Raw genomic sequence first — 17,908 nt, 5'->3', positions numbered from 1 at the left:
CTTACATCAGCCGACGAGAAAACATCGTTACACATGGCTTTTGAAGTCTTTAAAAAATATGTATAAAAATGTTTTCTAATAATCCACAACAAAAGTGCAGCTACCTCTTGAAAAAACAATCTTAAAAACTATTACAGCCTCAAAAAATACTAAAAACATGTTCCTAAAAATCCACAAAAGATATATTAAAACATCTAAGATAATATCCTTGGAGGATATATTTAAAAATCCCCGATAATATTCTTGAAAGATATATTTAAAAATCCACGAAAATATCCTTGAAAAATATATTTAAAAATTCCCGATAACATCCATAAAAATATATTTAAAAATCCCCGATAATATCCTGGAAAGATATATTTAAAAATCCTTGATAATATCCTTAAATATATATTTAAAAATCCACGATAATATCCTTAAAAGATATATATAAAAATCCCCGATAACATCCATAAAAAATGTATTTAAAAATCCACAATAATATCCTTAAATATTTAAAAATCCACGATAATATCCTTGAAGTGCACATTTAAAAATCCTCGAAAATATCCTTGAAAGATATATTTAAAATTCCCCAATAACATCCTTGATAGATGTATTTAAAAATCCACGATAATATCCTTGAATATTTAATAATTACCGACAATATCCTGGCAAGATAAATTTAAAAATTGACGATAATATCCTTGAAAGATATATTTAAAAATCCACTATAATATCCACGACAATATCCTTTAAGGGTATATTTAAAAATCCACTATAATATCCTTCAATGATATATTTAAAAATCCACTTTAATATCCTCGAATGATATACTTAAAAAGTCTTACAAAATATTCCTATAAATCCACGCTATGGCCTGAAATATATATTTAAAAATTCACGACTATAGCCTTGAAAAATACATTTAAAAATCCACGACTATGTTGTTGATAATCATTGAAAAATACATTTAAAAATCCACGACTATGTTGTTGATAATCATTGAAAAATACATTTAAAAATCCACGACTATAACCTAACAAAATATTCCTAAAAATTCACGACTATAGCCTTAAGCATATTTTAAAATCCACTACCACAGCCTAAGAAAATATTCTTCAAAATAAATCCGTCCACAACTATAGCCTTGAAAAATATATAACTAAAACTTCAGAACTAAAGCCTTGAAGAAAGTATTTAAAACCCCAACACTACACTCTTGAAAAATATTCTTAAAATTCCACGACTCTTATCCTAAAAATAATCTTAAAAAGCCTTAAAACAATTCTTAAAAAAATTCCAAGTATGTCCCTAAAAATATTGTTGAAAATCCAGGAGTAATCAGGAATTATTGTCGAGTATAGTTAGGATAGTTAAATAGTATAATAGTTATAGTTACATTAAAAAAAAAAATTATAAACTACTACCATCACATTTATTCAGATTATAATAAATGTTTTTAACCTACATCCCTAATTTGAACCTCATCTTCATGAATGTCTAATCGTTTTTTTGACAGTCAGTACACTTCATGAGTTTTTTAAATATTGCTAAAACAACCTTACTTAGTTTAAGATTCCGAAAAACCTTCCACGTCCTCTGGAAATGTATAAATAAATTATATCTTCCTAATAATAAAATATTTTTATAAACAAAGACCTTCAGCTTCATCTCCTTCATTAATTCCCTTCTTACATACATACATACACCTATAAAAGAACAAAAGAACTCCATGGAAGAATGCCTGACACTACCTAGAACCAAAAGGGAAAAGGAAGTCATTCCAACGGTGCACATAAAGCTGTCTAGGAAGAATCTTTACTTTCGCCGTGCATCCGTTGCACAGCCGTAGGTTGCATAGAAAACCTTGATTTCATTTCTCTTCCTAGCCTCGTTGTTTAGCTGCAACTGCAACATCAACAGTTTTAATGGATAAAACAAAACAAACAGACAAACAAGTAACAGCAACAGCAACAACTACACCAACACCAGCTTAAGCTGGCAAGAAAAACTCTCATTTGTTATTTACTCTGGCAACTGAAAGAATGAAACAAATATTAATTACACACAGTCGCCTTTAAGTTTCGGGAGCTTAATGTGTAAACAATGCGCTCGAACATGCCGACACACACACACACAAATACAAAGGAACGTAGCGTCCATGCAAGGAAGTTGAAAACTGAAAGTCCTCATAATAATTTTCGTAATTTACAATTGTTTTAATAACAAGGATTTATGTTTTGCTGCTACTGCTGTTGTTGTTGTTGGTGTTGCCGTTGTCATGTCGTTGTTTGGCAAAACGGAATCTAGAAAGTTTTTGGAGGGCAATATTTAATGGCGGTATTTAATTTTTAATATTTCCAAAATTTCGGAAAATAAAGCTATGGAAAATAACATGAATTTTTAAATAAATCTCAAGGAGGTTTCGAATAATTCTCAGTAGATCATGATACTAGATTTTGTAGGGGGCGATTGTGATAATTGAAAATTTTGAAAGGTTTTAATGGAAAGAAGAAATTTATTTAATTAAAAATCTATATTAAAGTAGAAGAAATTGCGGTATTAAAATTTAAAATCACAATTAAATAATATAGAAGAGCTGGAAAAGTTCCGATACATTCCAAATGACTTCTAGGGATACTAATTCTACTAAGTGGGATTAGTATCCACGAATTCTTGGACAATACGAACAACAATACAAGTTTTCCAAACTTCAATACAATACGATAAGATTTCTAACGACACTTACGTTTGAAAATGAAATGATTTGAAAATTAAGTTTATCTTCCAAGAAGGACGCTTTCGGTTAGTTTACTTAAAAATTCAAATATTGTTGATCGGGCGATCTGAACTTTCTTATAAAACTTCTAGAAGAAAAGTGACTTTTTTATTTGTTATTGAGATAAAAAAAACTGCAACAAAATCAAACGCCATAATTTTAACATTTTTTTTTTTAAATTCTATTGAATGAAAGCAAAAAATGTCGGAAATAGCATCAAATTTTAAAATAAGTTTAGATTTGTTAGAATTGGTCACCTTTGGCACAAATTATGGCCTTCAAACGGCCATGCCCAAACTATACGAGTTTTTTCTAGCAGCTCTCGATCTTCAGCTGCGATGGGAGGGGATGGTCTCCGAGTACGGTATTCCTCCATAACTTCTGTGACCACTTCTGAGTGAATACCATTCAGTCCTGGTTTATAGGTCTGTAGATTTAGTTCATGAAGGTCTTTCCCTACATGCCGGGTGGAGGTTGCCCATCTACCAGATTGTTATTGGGATGACTCTGTTTGATCACCCAAGCAGGCATTGCATTGACAACAATTTATTATGCTATCGTACCGGAAAAGGACCTTCTCCTCCCTATGTAGGTATCATAAGGAAGCACCCTATTGCGGTTTTTAGAGCGGCTTGCTGGCAGAGCTAAATATTTTCCCACTGCGTAGCACTAACATTGGCGAACCACTCCGGAGCAGCATATTTTACCACAAACCGACCTATTGCATTGCAAAAAGTCAACAAGGTTTCTTTATTAGCTCCCTGCAGACAAGAAACTTGTTAGACGAATTTTGGTATTTAAATTTCTATCAACCTGATGCCAGTTGCAAAATGGACAATATCCACCCACTCCATCCCGTTTAGAATAAATATAAAATTTAGAATAAACATAAAACTTAGAATAAATATAAAATTTAGAATAAACTTAAAATCAATTTCGTCAGACACCACACATAAATTTAATGGATCGGGATCCACATGTTAAAGTTTTTAATAATGATATGATTCCTAACATCCAGAAAAAGTTTCAGATTTTCTGTAAAATGTACAACAAATAAATATATCTTGCATTAGAAAAAACATGGATCCATTTCGTTTGCCCAGCAATCTACTATAAATCGAGAGATTTATACGAACTGCACCAAACTATCCTCATCGTGTCTTTTCAAAGGAACTTTATGTTATTTCCAGTAATGAACTATATCTGTTCCTCTCTCCTAAATGATGAAATTTTGATACGAAAAAATATTTGAGTTTGATTGTGTACAGCCCCATCCGCCTAGACGTTTTCATACCCTCCGCCATAGTATGGAGGGTATATTAAGTTTGTAATTTCCTTTGTAACACCTCAAAATGCCACCTCGAATGGCTGAAGATGTATACCGAAGCTATATAAAAATCTGAACCAATCTCCATAAAATTTAGCGGTTGTATTTTCGAGCAGTATCTGAAACGCGGTATCAAATATCATTGTTGTGGACTGCATATTACGCATGTGAACACTTCCATTTAAGCAGAATTCCGTCGGAAGTGCCAACAACCCTGAAATCGGATAACGATATATATGGGAGCTATATCCAAATCTGAACCGATCTTGGCAAAATTGTAAACACTTATTTCTGAGCTGTATTTGATATTCGGTACCAAATATTATTGCTGTGGAGTGCATATTACGCATGTAAGTGACTTAAAACCCCAAATCGGATAAAACATATATATGGCAGCTATAGCTATATCTGATCCGATTTCCATCAAGTACTTTTCCTAAGATGAATTCAGTCGGAACTGCCAAAATTCATTCCATTTGGGCTGATATTAGTCATTTGGTGCACAATAAACCTGATATCGAGTAAAGAGATATATGGGAGCTATATCTAAATTTGAACCCATTCTCACCGATTTCAATAGGGTTCGTCCTCGACCAAATAAATATTGTTTGGAAAATTTCATCTCTATTGGACAATACATCAGACCTGCATTTTGTACACAAAAATACATGGACAGACGGGCATAATCGACTCAGAAAGTGATTCTATAACAAGTAAAAAAACATTAAGTTCGGCCGGGCCAAACTTTTAATACCCTCCACCTTAGGGTAAAGAAAACATTAGAAGTAATGTGGCAAAAACCATTGAAATGCCGAATATCGGGAGGTATCGTTATATGGGGGCTATACCAAATCGTGGACCTACAAATGCAATGTTTCGTCAACGGAGCTAGAACCCATTATGACCTACAAATACCAATTTTCAGACAAATACGTGAAATAATGTGGCAAAAATCATCAAATTACCGAATATTGGGAGGTACCGTTACATGGGGACTATACCAAAACGTGGACCTATACATACAATATTTCGCCACACGAACTAGGACCCATTATGACCCACAAATACCAATTTTTAGACAAATCAGGAAAAAAAATGTGGCAAAAACCATCAAAATACCGAATATCGGGAGGTACCGTTATATGGGGGCTATACCAAATCGTGGACCCATACATGCAATATTTCGTTACGGAGCTGGAACCCGTTATGACTAACAAATACCAATTTTTTAGACAAATCCGTGAAAAAATGTGGCAAAAATAATAAAAATACCGAATATCGGGAGGTACCTTTATATGGGGGCTATATGAAAACGTAGATCTATACATACAATGTTTTGCCACACGTACAGGGACCCGTTATGACCTGCAAATACCAATTTTCAGACAAATCCGTGAAAAAATGTCGCATAAATCATTAAAATACCGAATATCGGGAGGTACCGTTATATGGGGACTATACCAGAACGTGGACCGATATATCTCACTTTCAATACCAAACATCCTAGACACAATACAAATAACTGTGCTAAATTTTGGCGCTCTACGTCAAATAATGTGGGCTGTATCGTGATTTCAACAGACAGACAGACCGACAGACAGGCGGACAGACGGACATGGTTAAATCGACTTAGAATTTTATGCTGATTATGAATGTATATACTTTATGGGGTCTACGACGAATATTTAAGGATGTAACAAACGGAATGTTAAAGTTAATATACCCTCCTTTCCAAGGTGGAGGGTATAAAAATCCTCAAAAGTGACTTTGGGTCTCTCTCGCTTCCTTTTCCATGTTACCAACAAATTCACATAGTACCCCTACCACTATGTGGTGTAGGGTATAAAAACTGAATTAGATAATTAACAAAAAATAAAATAAGTTCAAAATATTTAAATAAATCATAAAACTAGGGTACTCTAACGAGGTACTGGGAAAGCTTTTAACACTATCAGCTTACTACTGGCATTGCCAATTAACAACATAACTGAAAATTATTGGTGCATATCAACACACCATAGATTTAATATAAAGCTGAAGATAAGAGTTTCGAAAAAGTTGAAGTTAATGCTAAAAATTTACAGAAGTGGGAGAATGGAAAAATGTCCATTCAGTAACAAAAAAGTCCATTCGGTCTAGAAAAAGTTTTGAAAAGATGATGAGACAATTCCTATATATACGCTCAATATCAAAAGTGTCAAAGTTCGTGTTCCAATTAGTTTTAAATACCGTCATCATTTTCTATGTCACAGCGCATGTTGTATATTAATCTTCCGTTTTAAAAATCCATTTTTAAATACTTCTTGAAAACACTTATTTTCTCATTTTTATTAACAAAGGAATCTCATTTTCTACACTTTTAAGGGACAACGGTACATCGAATTCAAACGATTAATGTCACTCTTGCTCATGCCTCGCCGTTGACCCATAATACCAGCAGCTTCTTCTTCCTTCAATGGGACAATGGTCATTTCACCATTGGCCGAGAAGGCATAGGCGGAATAGTGCAAAACACTGCCGTAATCGTATTCCTCGTCATAATCATCGACAACGGTGGCGTCGTATTTGTTGAAATTACCCAGAGTACCCGCCTGAATATTCGTCTCATTGATGAACACATACTCGTCACGATTGCTGCTGCTCTGCATGTGGTAGAAGCCAAGGGTGTGCAAAAATTCATGGACAATTGTGCCCAAACGGAAGCAACCCTCATCCAAGGGATACAATTGCAAGTTGTATGACTGAGCACCGGCATTGCGGTAGCCAACGCTGGAGTAACAGCCACCAGACATACCGGTGATATTTACAAAGTTACGTGTGTCCTCAGTGGCCTCTTGGAAACGAATGCAGGAGACACTTTCTAGGATTTCCATGCCACGTAAAATGTGATTACGATGGGCATCATCTAAAGAACAAAAACTAGATTTAATCAATTGTCCCTTAACATAAATTATTTTTCTGTGTAATTACCAAATTGAGTGTGGAATTTGTAGTAGACGGTATTGTCGGGCCACCGGTAAACCTCATTACGTATACCATTACGGGTATTGGTATCCAAGACCATATCACCCTCCACAAAGCCAGCTGTCAACTCAGGATCTGTCTCCACCCGGGTGATCATGGGCAGGGCGAAAACCAAACCCAAAAGGGCCGTGCAAATAACCAAACTTCCTAAGACATTCATGTCCGCTCCGAGAGTTCTTCACAACTTAGAAAATCCAACTAAAATCCACCAACCAAGAGCCCATTTTATTTTTAGATGGCTTTTTACCATTTTCTGTGTTTCTTCTTTGAATATCTTATCGGCAATACGTTCAGCTCGATAGCCATTATTTATGGCCACACGGTAAATATCTCTCTTGTAATCACAAATTGGTGTTGTTTGTGTCCGCACATTTTTATTTATGAGTGGAATAGGCCAATTTGTGAGCTCGCAAATTTCCCTCTGCCAGCGAGCAGATTACATAAATATTTATTTTTGTATTGTAGTATGGGCTGCTACCTCCATTTTAAAGTGTTAATTAATTTATCAACTATCTAATCGAATTTAAGCAAAAAGTTCTGTCGAACGTTTTGGGAAATCTGCCACTCAAATTATATGACCTTGTTTAAGTGCTGACAGAGTAGTAGTTTTTCGATAAGTTCGACTGCTCTTTTACATGGGCCCGAAGAGCGTGGACTACTCTATTAACCATTGAAAAGAATAAAAACGTAATGTTTATGTAGCCTAGTTTGTCTAGTCTTTTCATAGCAACGGATTCGGATCGCTACATTGAGTACGTCGAACAGAACAGTGTTAGCTGTTCTTTGACCAAACTATGTGAACAATTGGGCGACAACAACCTCCTTTTTAATACTTTTGAGTTGAAAGAACTTATCTTTGATTTGATACGTCAATTGGAGTTTCGGGAGGCCTGTCACTTTATATTATTTTCCTATTTAAACCAATACCCTATATATTGGGAATTAATGTGAATTAAATCATATCAACTATGAAACTTTTATACCCTCTACCATTCTATGGAGGGTACAGTAGCATTGTCATTCCGTTTGTAACTCCTCGAAATTTTTAAAAAATAAAATCCTTAAAAAATTCTTTTAAAATTTTAAAAATACCGAATGTAGCCGTTATATTGGGGTCTATTCGACGTGGACATACATAGGCATTGTTTGTCATAAGCCATTACCATATTCAAATTCGAAACTTGAAATGAACAGTGAATAATGTAGCTAAAATCATCAAAATATCGTATATAAGGAGGTGCCGTTATATCGGAGCTGTGCGAAGACCTGGACCAGCATAGACAATTTTTTGTAACAGGCTGTAGCATCCATTACGAACTTCAAATACCACATCTCAAACTATTTCGGTGGGTATTGTACCTAAAATCGTCAAAATACCGATTATAGGGAGGTACTGATATATGGGGCCTATACGAAGACCTGCACCCGCACAGACAATTTTCTGTCACAGACTGTAGTTCCCATAACGAACTTCAAATACCAATTTTGAAACAATTCCGGTGAATAATGTTGCTAAAATCATCAAAATACCAAATATAGGGAGGTACCGTTATATGGGGGCTATATGAAGACGTGGACCTGCACAGAAAATTTTCTGTCTTAGGGTGTAGTATCCATTTTGAACTTCAAATACCAAATTTGAAACAATTCCCGTGAATAATGTCGCTAAAATCATCAAAATACCGAATATCGGGAGGTACCGTTATATGGGGGCTATATGAAAACGTGGACCTACATGGCCCATTTACGAACTTAACCTGCCTACTGGAAAAATAAATATGTGTGCAAAATGTTAGCCATCTATCTCAATTCATTCGAAAGATAGCGTGATTACAACAGACAGACGGACAGACAGACGGACAGACAGACAGACGGACATAGCTAAATCGACTTAGAATTTTACGCTGATCAAGAATATATATACTTTGTTGGGTCTGATATGAGTATTTCGAGTAGTTACAAACGGAATGACAAAGTTAATATACCCTCCATAGTATGGTGGAGGGTATAAAAACTGCAACCAAGCTGTCATTCCTAAGCCACTAGTCCGACTTATTCCAGTGACAGCTCATTATATTGTCTTTTTATTTGGCTAGAAAGTCACAAGTGGCTATCGTTAGAGCACTCCTGCATTTAAATGCGAATAAATGTTTTGTGTCTCGTCACCGCCATCGCTCGTTACCGTGATACTGGTTGCATATCCCGACGTCAAGGAAGTGAACGGAAGAAAACAGCAACATCAGCAGAAATGGTTCGAAAAGTAAAGAAGCGAAAAATGGTTCGTGAGCTGAACATATCGCGTCGGAAAATATTGAAAAATGAGCTCGGGGTAAAGCTATTGTAATTCCAAAAGTGCAAGAACTTACACCGCAACTGAAAGAAAATAGACTCAAAAGAGTAAAGAGTTGGTTCGCTTGGCTGAAAGTTGTGAACTGCCGAATTTGGTTTTCTCCGATGAGAAAACATTCGTTGTCCAACAGTTTGTAAATAAACAAAATGATCGTGTTTACTTGCCAAAGAGGTCAGCTGAAAATGTGCACCTTTGGTTGGCCACCAGAACTCAAGCGCCGGGCAGGCAAACATTTTGGCCGCAGACCTTCGACATTCCAACAGGACTCAGCACCATCGCACTCAACACGCGCCAACCAATAATGGTTACAAAATGAGGTTCTTCGCTTCATTTCCAGCGCACAATGGCCACCAAAATCTCCGGATACCAGTCTATTGGACTATTGTGTCTGTTGGCACTAAAAAATACGAAAGTATCTATTACCTATAGCAAGCGCTTCGCCGAGAATGAACCAAAGTACGGGAATGGGCCAAACCGGGAATGGGCGTGTGTCGGTTTCACTGGCCGTTTGAAGGCTATAATTCGTGCCAAAGGTGACAAATTTCAACAAAACTAAACTTATTCTAAAATTTGATGCTATTCCCGGCATTTTCGGAATTTTTGAAATTTTTCAAGTGGCTTACAATTGGTGGAAGCTATTAGTAGCTTTTTTACTTGTTCGGTGCATATTATGGTTTAGAGCAGTTATAATTTGGTATTAGAGTGACCAAATATACTGGAGGTATATCTAACTCTAAATCAATTTCTACCAAATTGTATGGGATCTTTCAATATTATCTTATCAATCATCCGTCTTATCTTCGGTTTCATACGTCAAGTGCTATAGAGTGCATGACCTGATTTCGAGAAGGATTATATTAAAAAATGTATATCGGAACAATAGATATATGAGAACCAGGTTTCACAAAATGGCAATATTCGGTTAAATGTGCAAAAATCCCTCCGATCTGTGCAGATAATACATACTTGGTGTACAATAAATGTGAAATCGGAATAAGAAATATATGGAAGCTACTTCTAAATCTTAAACTATCTAAATACAATTTTGCAGAAGTATGTCTGACCAGTATGCATATTGGGAATGCATATTGGGAATGTGGGGGAATTTAACACCAAATCGGATGAGAACTGTGTATGAAATTACATAAAATTAGTTATAGTCATATCTGAATCATATTCGAAGTACTTGCTTCCAAGTTCATTTCAGTCGTAAATGACAAAATCCACTAAATTTGAGGGGATATTAATTATTTGTAGCACAATAAACTTAAAACCGAATAAAGAATATATCTAAATCGGAACTGATTTCGACTAAATTTAACAGAGGTATGGTTGAGACACCTGGTACCAAATATCATTGTCGTGGAGTGCATATTGGGAATGTGAGGAACGTAAACATAAAATCGTGTACAAAAAAAAAAAAAAAAAAAAAATACGCATACAGAGAAATACAACAACGGTATGACAATAACAAAAAGAGAACCCAACAAAAGTAGAATCCGCTGGTTTTTTTTTTAGCGAATTTAGCTCCCTCTCTAAAATGAACATGGCATACCCCCCATTATTGGAGCGCAACCAAAAAATTAGGGGTTTGCTCCTTTTGTTTTTCTACTCCCAGGATTGCTCTTCCTCGACTTCGAGCGAGTTTCACTCTTTACTCGAATTCGACCGAATTTTTCAGAGTCCTGGTTTTGGTTGCTTAGATTTCAGTTTGTTGGGTAGTAAAAGTTCGGTGCGCCCTAACTTGGTACTTTTTACTTATTTGTTATTATGTCTAGTGAACAATTTTTTTTTTTTTTGATTAAATATGGCAATACTAAATATTATTTCATTATTTTTTTGAGAATTGTTATTATTGCTGATAATTTTATTTGGCTTGATTTTGTTGTCGCTTATATATGTGTTGCATATTTTCAGGATTGTAATAATACCAATATAAAAAAGGTTTGGTCGGGCAGAAGTTTTAGTACGCCACCCTCAAGAACATATATATGGTGACACAGGATGGATTTTTCGGCCAGATAGATAAGTTTCACGTTTTTGTCCATAAGAAATACACGATTTTTACTGAAATCCTTAAAAAATATTTTTAAAAATCCATCTGGGATTTTAAAATATTTAACAAGTTAGATCCAAGAAGACCTTTTAAATTTTCTTGTCCTGCAAGTTTGACCCGGAAAATCTTTTAAAGGCATGGTAGCGGACCAAGTCAACTTACACTTTACAGGTTTCAGACACTTCCATGTATGGAATTCAAAATGTTGGCCACTTATGAACTTCTTTTCCCCAGTCCTACGCCCTACAAATATTAGGAATTACAGTTGTGGATATTTTGCTGCAATTCGTGGTTTTTTCTCTCTAACATGGAGTGGGCATTTAAAACAAAAAAGAGAACGTGAAATTTTCGACTTAATTTAGAAGTGTAGTTCTCTATCTTTGGTATACCCTAAGAAAACACGGCAATAATTTTGAAAAAAAAAAAAAAGTAAAAAAAAACAGATTTCGGCCAGGCCAAACTTTTAATACCCTCCACCATTTGAAAAAAAAAGATGAAATTTTTCAAAACAAAAAAAAAAAAAAAAAAACGAAAAGCACAACTTGATTGAAAACGTTATACGTTATATGGGGGCCATACGAAGATGTGGACCTGCATAAGAAATTTTTGCCATAGGTTGTTGTATCCATTATGAACTTCAAATACGAAATTTCAAAAAATCCCGGTAAATAATGTCACTAAAATCATGAAAATACTGAATATCGGGAGGTACCGTCATATGGGGGCTATACGAAGACGTGGACCTGCATACAAAAATAATTGTCATTGGTTGCAGTACCTATTGTGAACTTCAAATGCGAAGTTTATAATAATACCGGTAAATTATGTCGGTAAAATCATGAAAATACCGGATATCGGGAGGTACCGTTATATGGGGCTATACGAAAACGGGGACCTACATGACCCATTTACGAATTTAACCTGCCTACTGGTAAACTAAGCATGAACTCAAAATTTTAGCCTTCTATCTCAATTCGTTCGAAAGATAGCGTGATTACAACAGACGGACAGATAGACAGACACACGGACATTGCTAGATCTTCTTAGAATTTTATACTGATCCAGAATATATATTCTTAATATTTCGAGGAATTACAAACGGAATGACAAAGTTAATGTACCCTCCATAGAATGGTGGAGGATATAAAAACATGAAGGTCTCCATTCTTCTACCAAATATAGTAAACCAGTTGCGAAAAGTTACACCAGTTCTGGTACCTTCGCAACAAATATTTCAAATAGTTTTAATTAATATCTTCTAAAACTAAGGGGGAGTGTACCCATGTTAGCCCAAATTTTGTACATTTTAATATATAAATATATATTTTTTTTTTATCAATCTTAGGTCGGGTTTGGTCTATGACTACATAAAATATATGTTCAAAAAGTATATTAATCCTTAGCTATTCGTCCTACACCCCTAAAGGAACATATACTCGTGATCGGCATAAAACTCCAAGCCATTTAAAAAATATATATAGCTTACAATTTTCTAATTAAATTAATGAATATTGATGCAGATGTTTTAGTAACTCCTTAAATATTTGGTATTAAACATTTTTTGTATCGGTCCACTTATTGGCATAGCCTCCTTATAAGGGTACATCCTGATTTTCGGTATCTTTGAAGCTTTCAGTCCCGATTTCCAAACAATTCAGTCGTTAATTGACATTTCGGTTTCTTAGCGGATAGTTTTACTTCTCCTTTAATTTTCGGTATAGATCTAAGTGCCTTTACAACGGAACTTCCACATTTGATTTTGAGAATAGCCGATTTGTTTATTAATTTATGGTTATGATATAAAAAATGATATGCTAAAATGATATGCTCCCTGAATGTTCAGATATGATATTTAATATTATTAATTTCATTATTTTTTTTATCGGAAAAGGTTTTTATTTTTAGCTTGACTATTTAAGCATTCAATGAGTCCGAAATCTTCCGAACTTGAAGTCAAAATATGCATAACTTTTCATAAAAATTTAAAATAACAAATTTAACACAACTGTTCATGACATATACATTGTTGTCCTCTGTTTCATGAAGCATACTTCAAATATTTTTTCATCAACACGAATTTGTCACATTTATTGGCAAATTATTTAATTTTGATAAAAAAAATTAAACATTTTCACACCTTAACCGGACAACGATACATTAAATTCAAACGACTAATGTCACTCTTGCTCATGCCTCGCCGTTGACCCATAATACCAGCAGCTTCTTCTTCCAACAAAGGTACAATGGTCATCTCGCCATTGGCCGAAAAGGCATAGGCGGAATAGTGCAAAACGCTGCCGTAATCATATCCCTCATCGAAATCATCGACAACGGTCTCATCATATTTATTGAAATTGTGCAGTTTGCCATCTTGAATATTCGTCTCATTGATGAACACATACTCATCACGATTAGCACTGCTCTGCATGTGGTAGAAGCCAAGGGTATGCAAAAATTCATGGACAATTGTGCCCAAACGGAAACAGTCCTGGTCCAAGGGATATAATTGCAAATTATAGTTCTGAGCTCCAGTGCGACGGTAGCCAACGCTGGAATAGCAGCCACCATCCATGCCGGTGATGTTTACGAAATGGGGGGTATTCTCATCGGCCTCTTGGAAACGTATGCAGGAGACACTTTCCAGGATTTCCATGCCACGTAAAATGTGATTATGGTGGGCTGAGTCTATAATAAGAAAAAAGGCATAAATTAATTAAAATATTTTTCAGAATTATTTATGATTCCAAATTTACCAAACTGAGTGTGGAATTTGTAGAAGACGGTATTATTGGGCCATTGGTAAACCTCGTCTCGCAAACCATTACGGGTATTGGTATCCAAGACCATATCACCCTCCACAAAGCCAGCTGTCAATTCAGGATCAGTCTCCACACGGCTGATCATGGGCAGGGCGAAAACAAAACCCAAAAGGACCGTGCAAATTATCAAACTTCCAAAGACTTTCATTTCCGTTTGAATTTTTTTTTTTACTACTTTGAACTCCAACCAGAATTTAACAACTAAGAGTTCACTTTATTTTCAGGGTGCTTTGTGTGGGTTTAAATATCTTATCGGTACTACGTCAATTTCATAGCCATTATTTATGGTCCTACTATCATCTCGATTGTAATCAGCACGATTTCCAATTTGTTGTTTTAAATTTTTTTTGTGATTGGATTAGCGGAAATTTAGAAATTTCCCAAGCTTTGAAGATTTGCGCCTATTTGCTGGCGCTACATCGGATTTCTCCTCTCTAAGTCAACATCAACTTTGAGAAAATTGTAATGCGAACTTTCATGTACATCATAATATTTATCACAGTCACATCTATATACAGGGTGAAATAAAAAAAACTGCAACGAAGTCAAACGTCATAATTTTTACATTCTTTTTTTAAATTTTGTTTAATGCAAGCATAAAATGTAGGAAATAGCATCAAATTTTAGAATAAGTTCAAATTTGTTAGAATTAAATACCTTTGGCACGAATTATGGCCTTCAAACGGCTAATGAAACCGTCATAGGCTGCCTGAATGTTGCACTGCGGTAATTTGGCCCATTCCCGGCGATGTGCTTGCTTGAGGTGTTCGAGACTTTGGTATTTTTTAGTGCCAACCTTGCTTTCCAAAATACTCCAGACACAATAGTCCAACGGATTGGTATCTGGAGATTTTGGTGGCCATTATGTGCTGGAAATGAAGCGAGGACCCTTAGTTTGTAACCATTCTTGGGTGACGTGTGCTGATTGCGATTGTTCTGAGTCCTGTTGGAATGTCCAAGTTCTGCGGCCAAAATGTTTGCGTGCCCAAGGCTTTAATACATCCTCCACAATATTTTCGCTATAATATTCGGCATTTATGCTGATGCCACGATCGATTAATACGAGCGGAGAGCGACCCTCGACTGTTATGGCGGCCCACATCATCACCATGGCCGGCACTTGAGTTCTCGTGGCCAACTGAAGGTGCACATTTTCAACTGACATCTTTGTTTGTTTACAAGCTGCTGGACAATGAATGTTTTCTCATTGGAGAAACCCAAATTCGGCAGTTCACTACTTTCGGCAAAGCGAAGCAACTTTTTAGCTATTTTGAGTCTATTTTCTTTCTGTTGCGGTGTAAGTTCTTGCACTGCACTGGAATTTAGGTGACTTTACCCCGAGCTAATTTTTTAAAATTTGCGGAATGGAATATTGCGATATGTTTAGCTCACGAGCATTTTTTCGGCCACTGCGACGCGGGTTTCGATCAAGTCGCTTCTTTACTTTTCGAACCATTTCTGCTGATGTTGCTGTTTTCTTCCGTCCACTTCCTTGACGTCGGGCTACGCTCTCAGCGATGTTACGAGACACAAAAGATTTATTCACGTTTAAATGCTGCAGTGCTCTAACGATTGCCACTTGTGGTTTTCCAGCCAAATATAAAGAAATCACACTATCACGCTTTAATTCCATCACGATTAAATTTTTTCTAGAAAATTCTCACCAAAATGCTTTTGTACGCTTGTAAACTGGAATAATTTTAACAGCTGTCGGACGAGTGGCTTAGAAATGGCAGCAGTCTGAAGTTGGTTGCAGTGTTTTTATCTCACCCTGTATAAGGCTCATGAACTCTATCTCTTTCCAGTTTTATCCTATTACAACACTCTGTGGCTGATCCTTACAGCAAAGCCCAGGTTTCTATTTCTACATGTTCTAATATTATCCAATCAATATTATTATTATTAGATTTATTCACCCTGCCTAGAATGCCTGCCCGGAATTTCATAAACCAATATTTTATTTTTTTTTCTCATTTATTAACAATTCACTGGAAATTGTTTCATACTTTACACCTTAACTGGACAACGATACATAAGATTCAGGCGATTGATATCACCCTGGGTCATACCCCTACGTTGTCCCATAACACTGGCGGCCGATGCATCCCTTAACGGCACAATGGTCATCTCACCATTGGCCGAGAAGGCAAAGGCGGAATAATGCAAAACACTGGCATAATCGTATTCCTCACCGAAATCATCTACAGCCGATAGATCGTATTTCTTGAAATTGTGCATTTTATCATCCTTGACATTGGTCTCATTGATGAAAACATAATCGTCACGATTGGCACTGCTCTGCATGTGGTAAAAGCCCAGCGTATGCAACAGTTCATGGACAATTGTTCCCATGCGGAAACAGCCCTTATCCAAGGGATACAATTGCAAATTGTAGTTCTGAGCTCCTTTGTTGCGATAGCCAACGGTGGAATAACAACCTCCCGACAAGCCGGTTATGTTGATGAAATTGGGTTGATCTTCATTTGCCTCTTGGAAACGTACGCAGGAGACCTCTTCGATGATTTGCATGCCACGTAAAATATAACTGCGGTGATCGTCATCTACGGAGACGGTCAAAAAAACCCCAATTAATATATCGAATTAAATGTGAAAACGGGTATAATTACCGAATTGAGTGTGAAATTTGTAGTAGAGCGTGTTGTTGGGCCATCGATAAACCTCTTTCCTCATACCATTACGACTGTTCACCTCCAAAATCATATCACCTTCCACATAGCCAGCTGTCAATTCAGGATCAGTCTCCTCGCGTGTTACCAGTGGCAGAGCGAAAACAAAACCCAAAAGGGCCGTGCAAATTACCAAACTTCCAAAGACATTCATGTCTGGTCGAAGAGTTCTTCACAACTTAAATGCGCCAATTTAAATATCGCAATTTCAAGAAATACGATATTTGTTGACGTCCATGCCTCATTATCTAAGTAACGCCATAGTCAATGACGTATTATTATCTCTTATAATCCACACGTTGTATGAACTTATTTCCATTAGAAGGAGGGTATATTAATTTCGTTATTCCGTTTGTAACACATCGAAGTATTCATCGAGACCATACAGTGAATATATTTTTGATTAGCTTGAAATTCTGTGTCGATATAGATCTGTTGTATGTCGTCTTTTGGGTTGTTTACAACAGAACTTTTAATTTTCGACAGGCATTAAAATAATTTTTAAGACGATTCGTAATGAATATAGCGTTGGCGCCTTAGTTATTTGACAAGAGGGTGGGTTAGGTTATGTTCTCGTAAATGAATATTTAATATTGGTTTCCTGTATTGTGAAACTCCCATGTGAACGTAACGCAATATTTTCGGTGTTTTTAAGATGATGGCCCTGACTTGACTCAAAAGAGCTAAAGAGTTGCTTCGCTTGGCCGAAAGTGGTGAACTGCCGAATTCAGTTTTCTTCTATGAGAAAACATTCGTTTTCGTTCGTCCAGCAGTTTGTAAACAGAGAACATGATCGTGTTTACTTGCCAAAGAGGTCAGCTGAAAAAGTGCACCTTCGGTTGGCCACCAGAACTCAAACGCCGGCGATGGTGAAGGTGTGGGCT

The 17,908-nt window shown here is 36.0% G+C and overlaps 3 protein-coding genes across 3 annotated transcripts; all 3 read right to left on the bottom strand.

Annotated features, from left to right (window-relative positions):
• Nucleotides 1-6,385: 6,385 nt before the first annotated feature.
• On the bottom strand, nucleotides 6,386-7,329 carry LOC101888646 (seminal metalloprotease 1). Its single transcript, XM_005182246.4, has 2 exons — nucleotides 7,059-7,329; nucleotides 6,386-6,993 (listed from the first exon to the last, which is right to left on the bottom strand). Exons 1-2 carry the CDS (start codon nucleotides 7,270-7,272, stop codon nucleotides 6,440-6,442), a joined length of 768 nt encoding a protein of 255 aa, XP_005182303.1. The 5' UTR covers nucleotides 7,273-7,329; the 3' UTR covers nucleotides 6,386-6,439.
• A 6,228-nt stretch (nucleotides 7,330-13,557) lies between these two features.
• Nucleotides 13,558-14,545, bottom strand: LOC101888823 (seminal metalloprotease 1-like). Its single transcript, XM_005182247.4, has 2 exons — nucleotides 14,272-14,545; nucleotides 13,558-14,203 (listed from the first exon to the last, which is right to left on the bottom strand). Exons 1-2 carry the CDS (start codon nucleotides 14,483-14,485, stop codon nucleotides 13,650-13,652), a joined length of 768 nt encoding a protein of 255 aa, XP_005182304.2. The 5' UTR covers nucleotides 14,486-14,545; the 3' UTR covers nucleotides 13,558-13,649.
• A 1,753-nt stretch (nucleotides 14,546-16,298) lies between these two features.
• LOC101889334 (seminal metalloprotease 1-like) lies at nucleotides 16,299-17,216 on the bottom strand. The gene is made up of 2 exons (XM_005175209.4): nucleotides 16,965-17,216; nucleotides 16,299-16,898 (listed from the first exon to the last, which is right to left on the bottom strand). Exons 1-2 carry the CDS (start codon nucleotides 17,176-17,178, stop codon nucleotides 16,345-16,347), a joined length of 768 nt encoding a protein of 255 aa, XP_005175266.2. The 5' UTR covers nucleotides 17,179-17,216; the 3' UTR covers nucleotides 16,299-16,344.
• Between the last annotated feature and the right edge of the window lie 692 nt (nucleotides 17,217-17,908).

The sequence above is a fragment of the Musca domestica genome, unplaced genomic scaffold (assembly GCF_030504385.1).
Source record: "Musca domestica strain aabys unplaced genomic scaffold, Musca_domestica.polishedcontigs.V.1.1 19, whole genome shotgun sequence".
NCBI lineage: Eukaryota > Metazoa > Arthropoda > Insecta > Diptera > Muscidae > Musca > Musca domestica.
The sequence above is the reverse complement of the archived record's forward strand: the minus strand, read 5'-3'. Positions and strand labels throughout refer to the sequence as shown.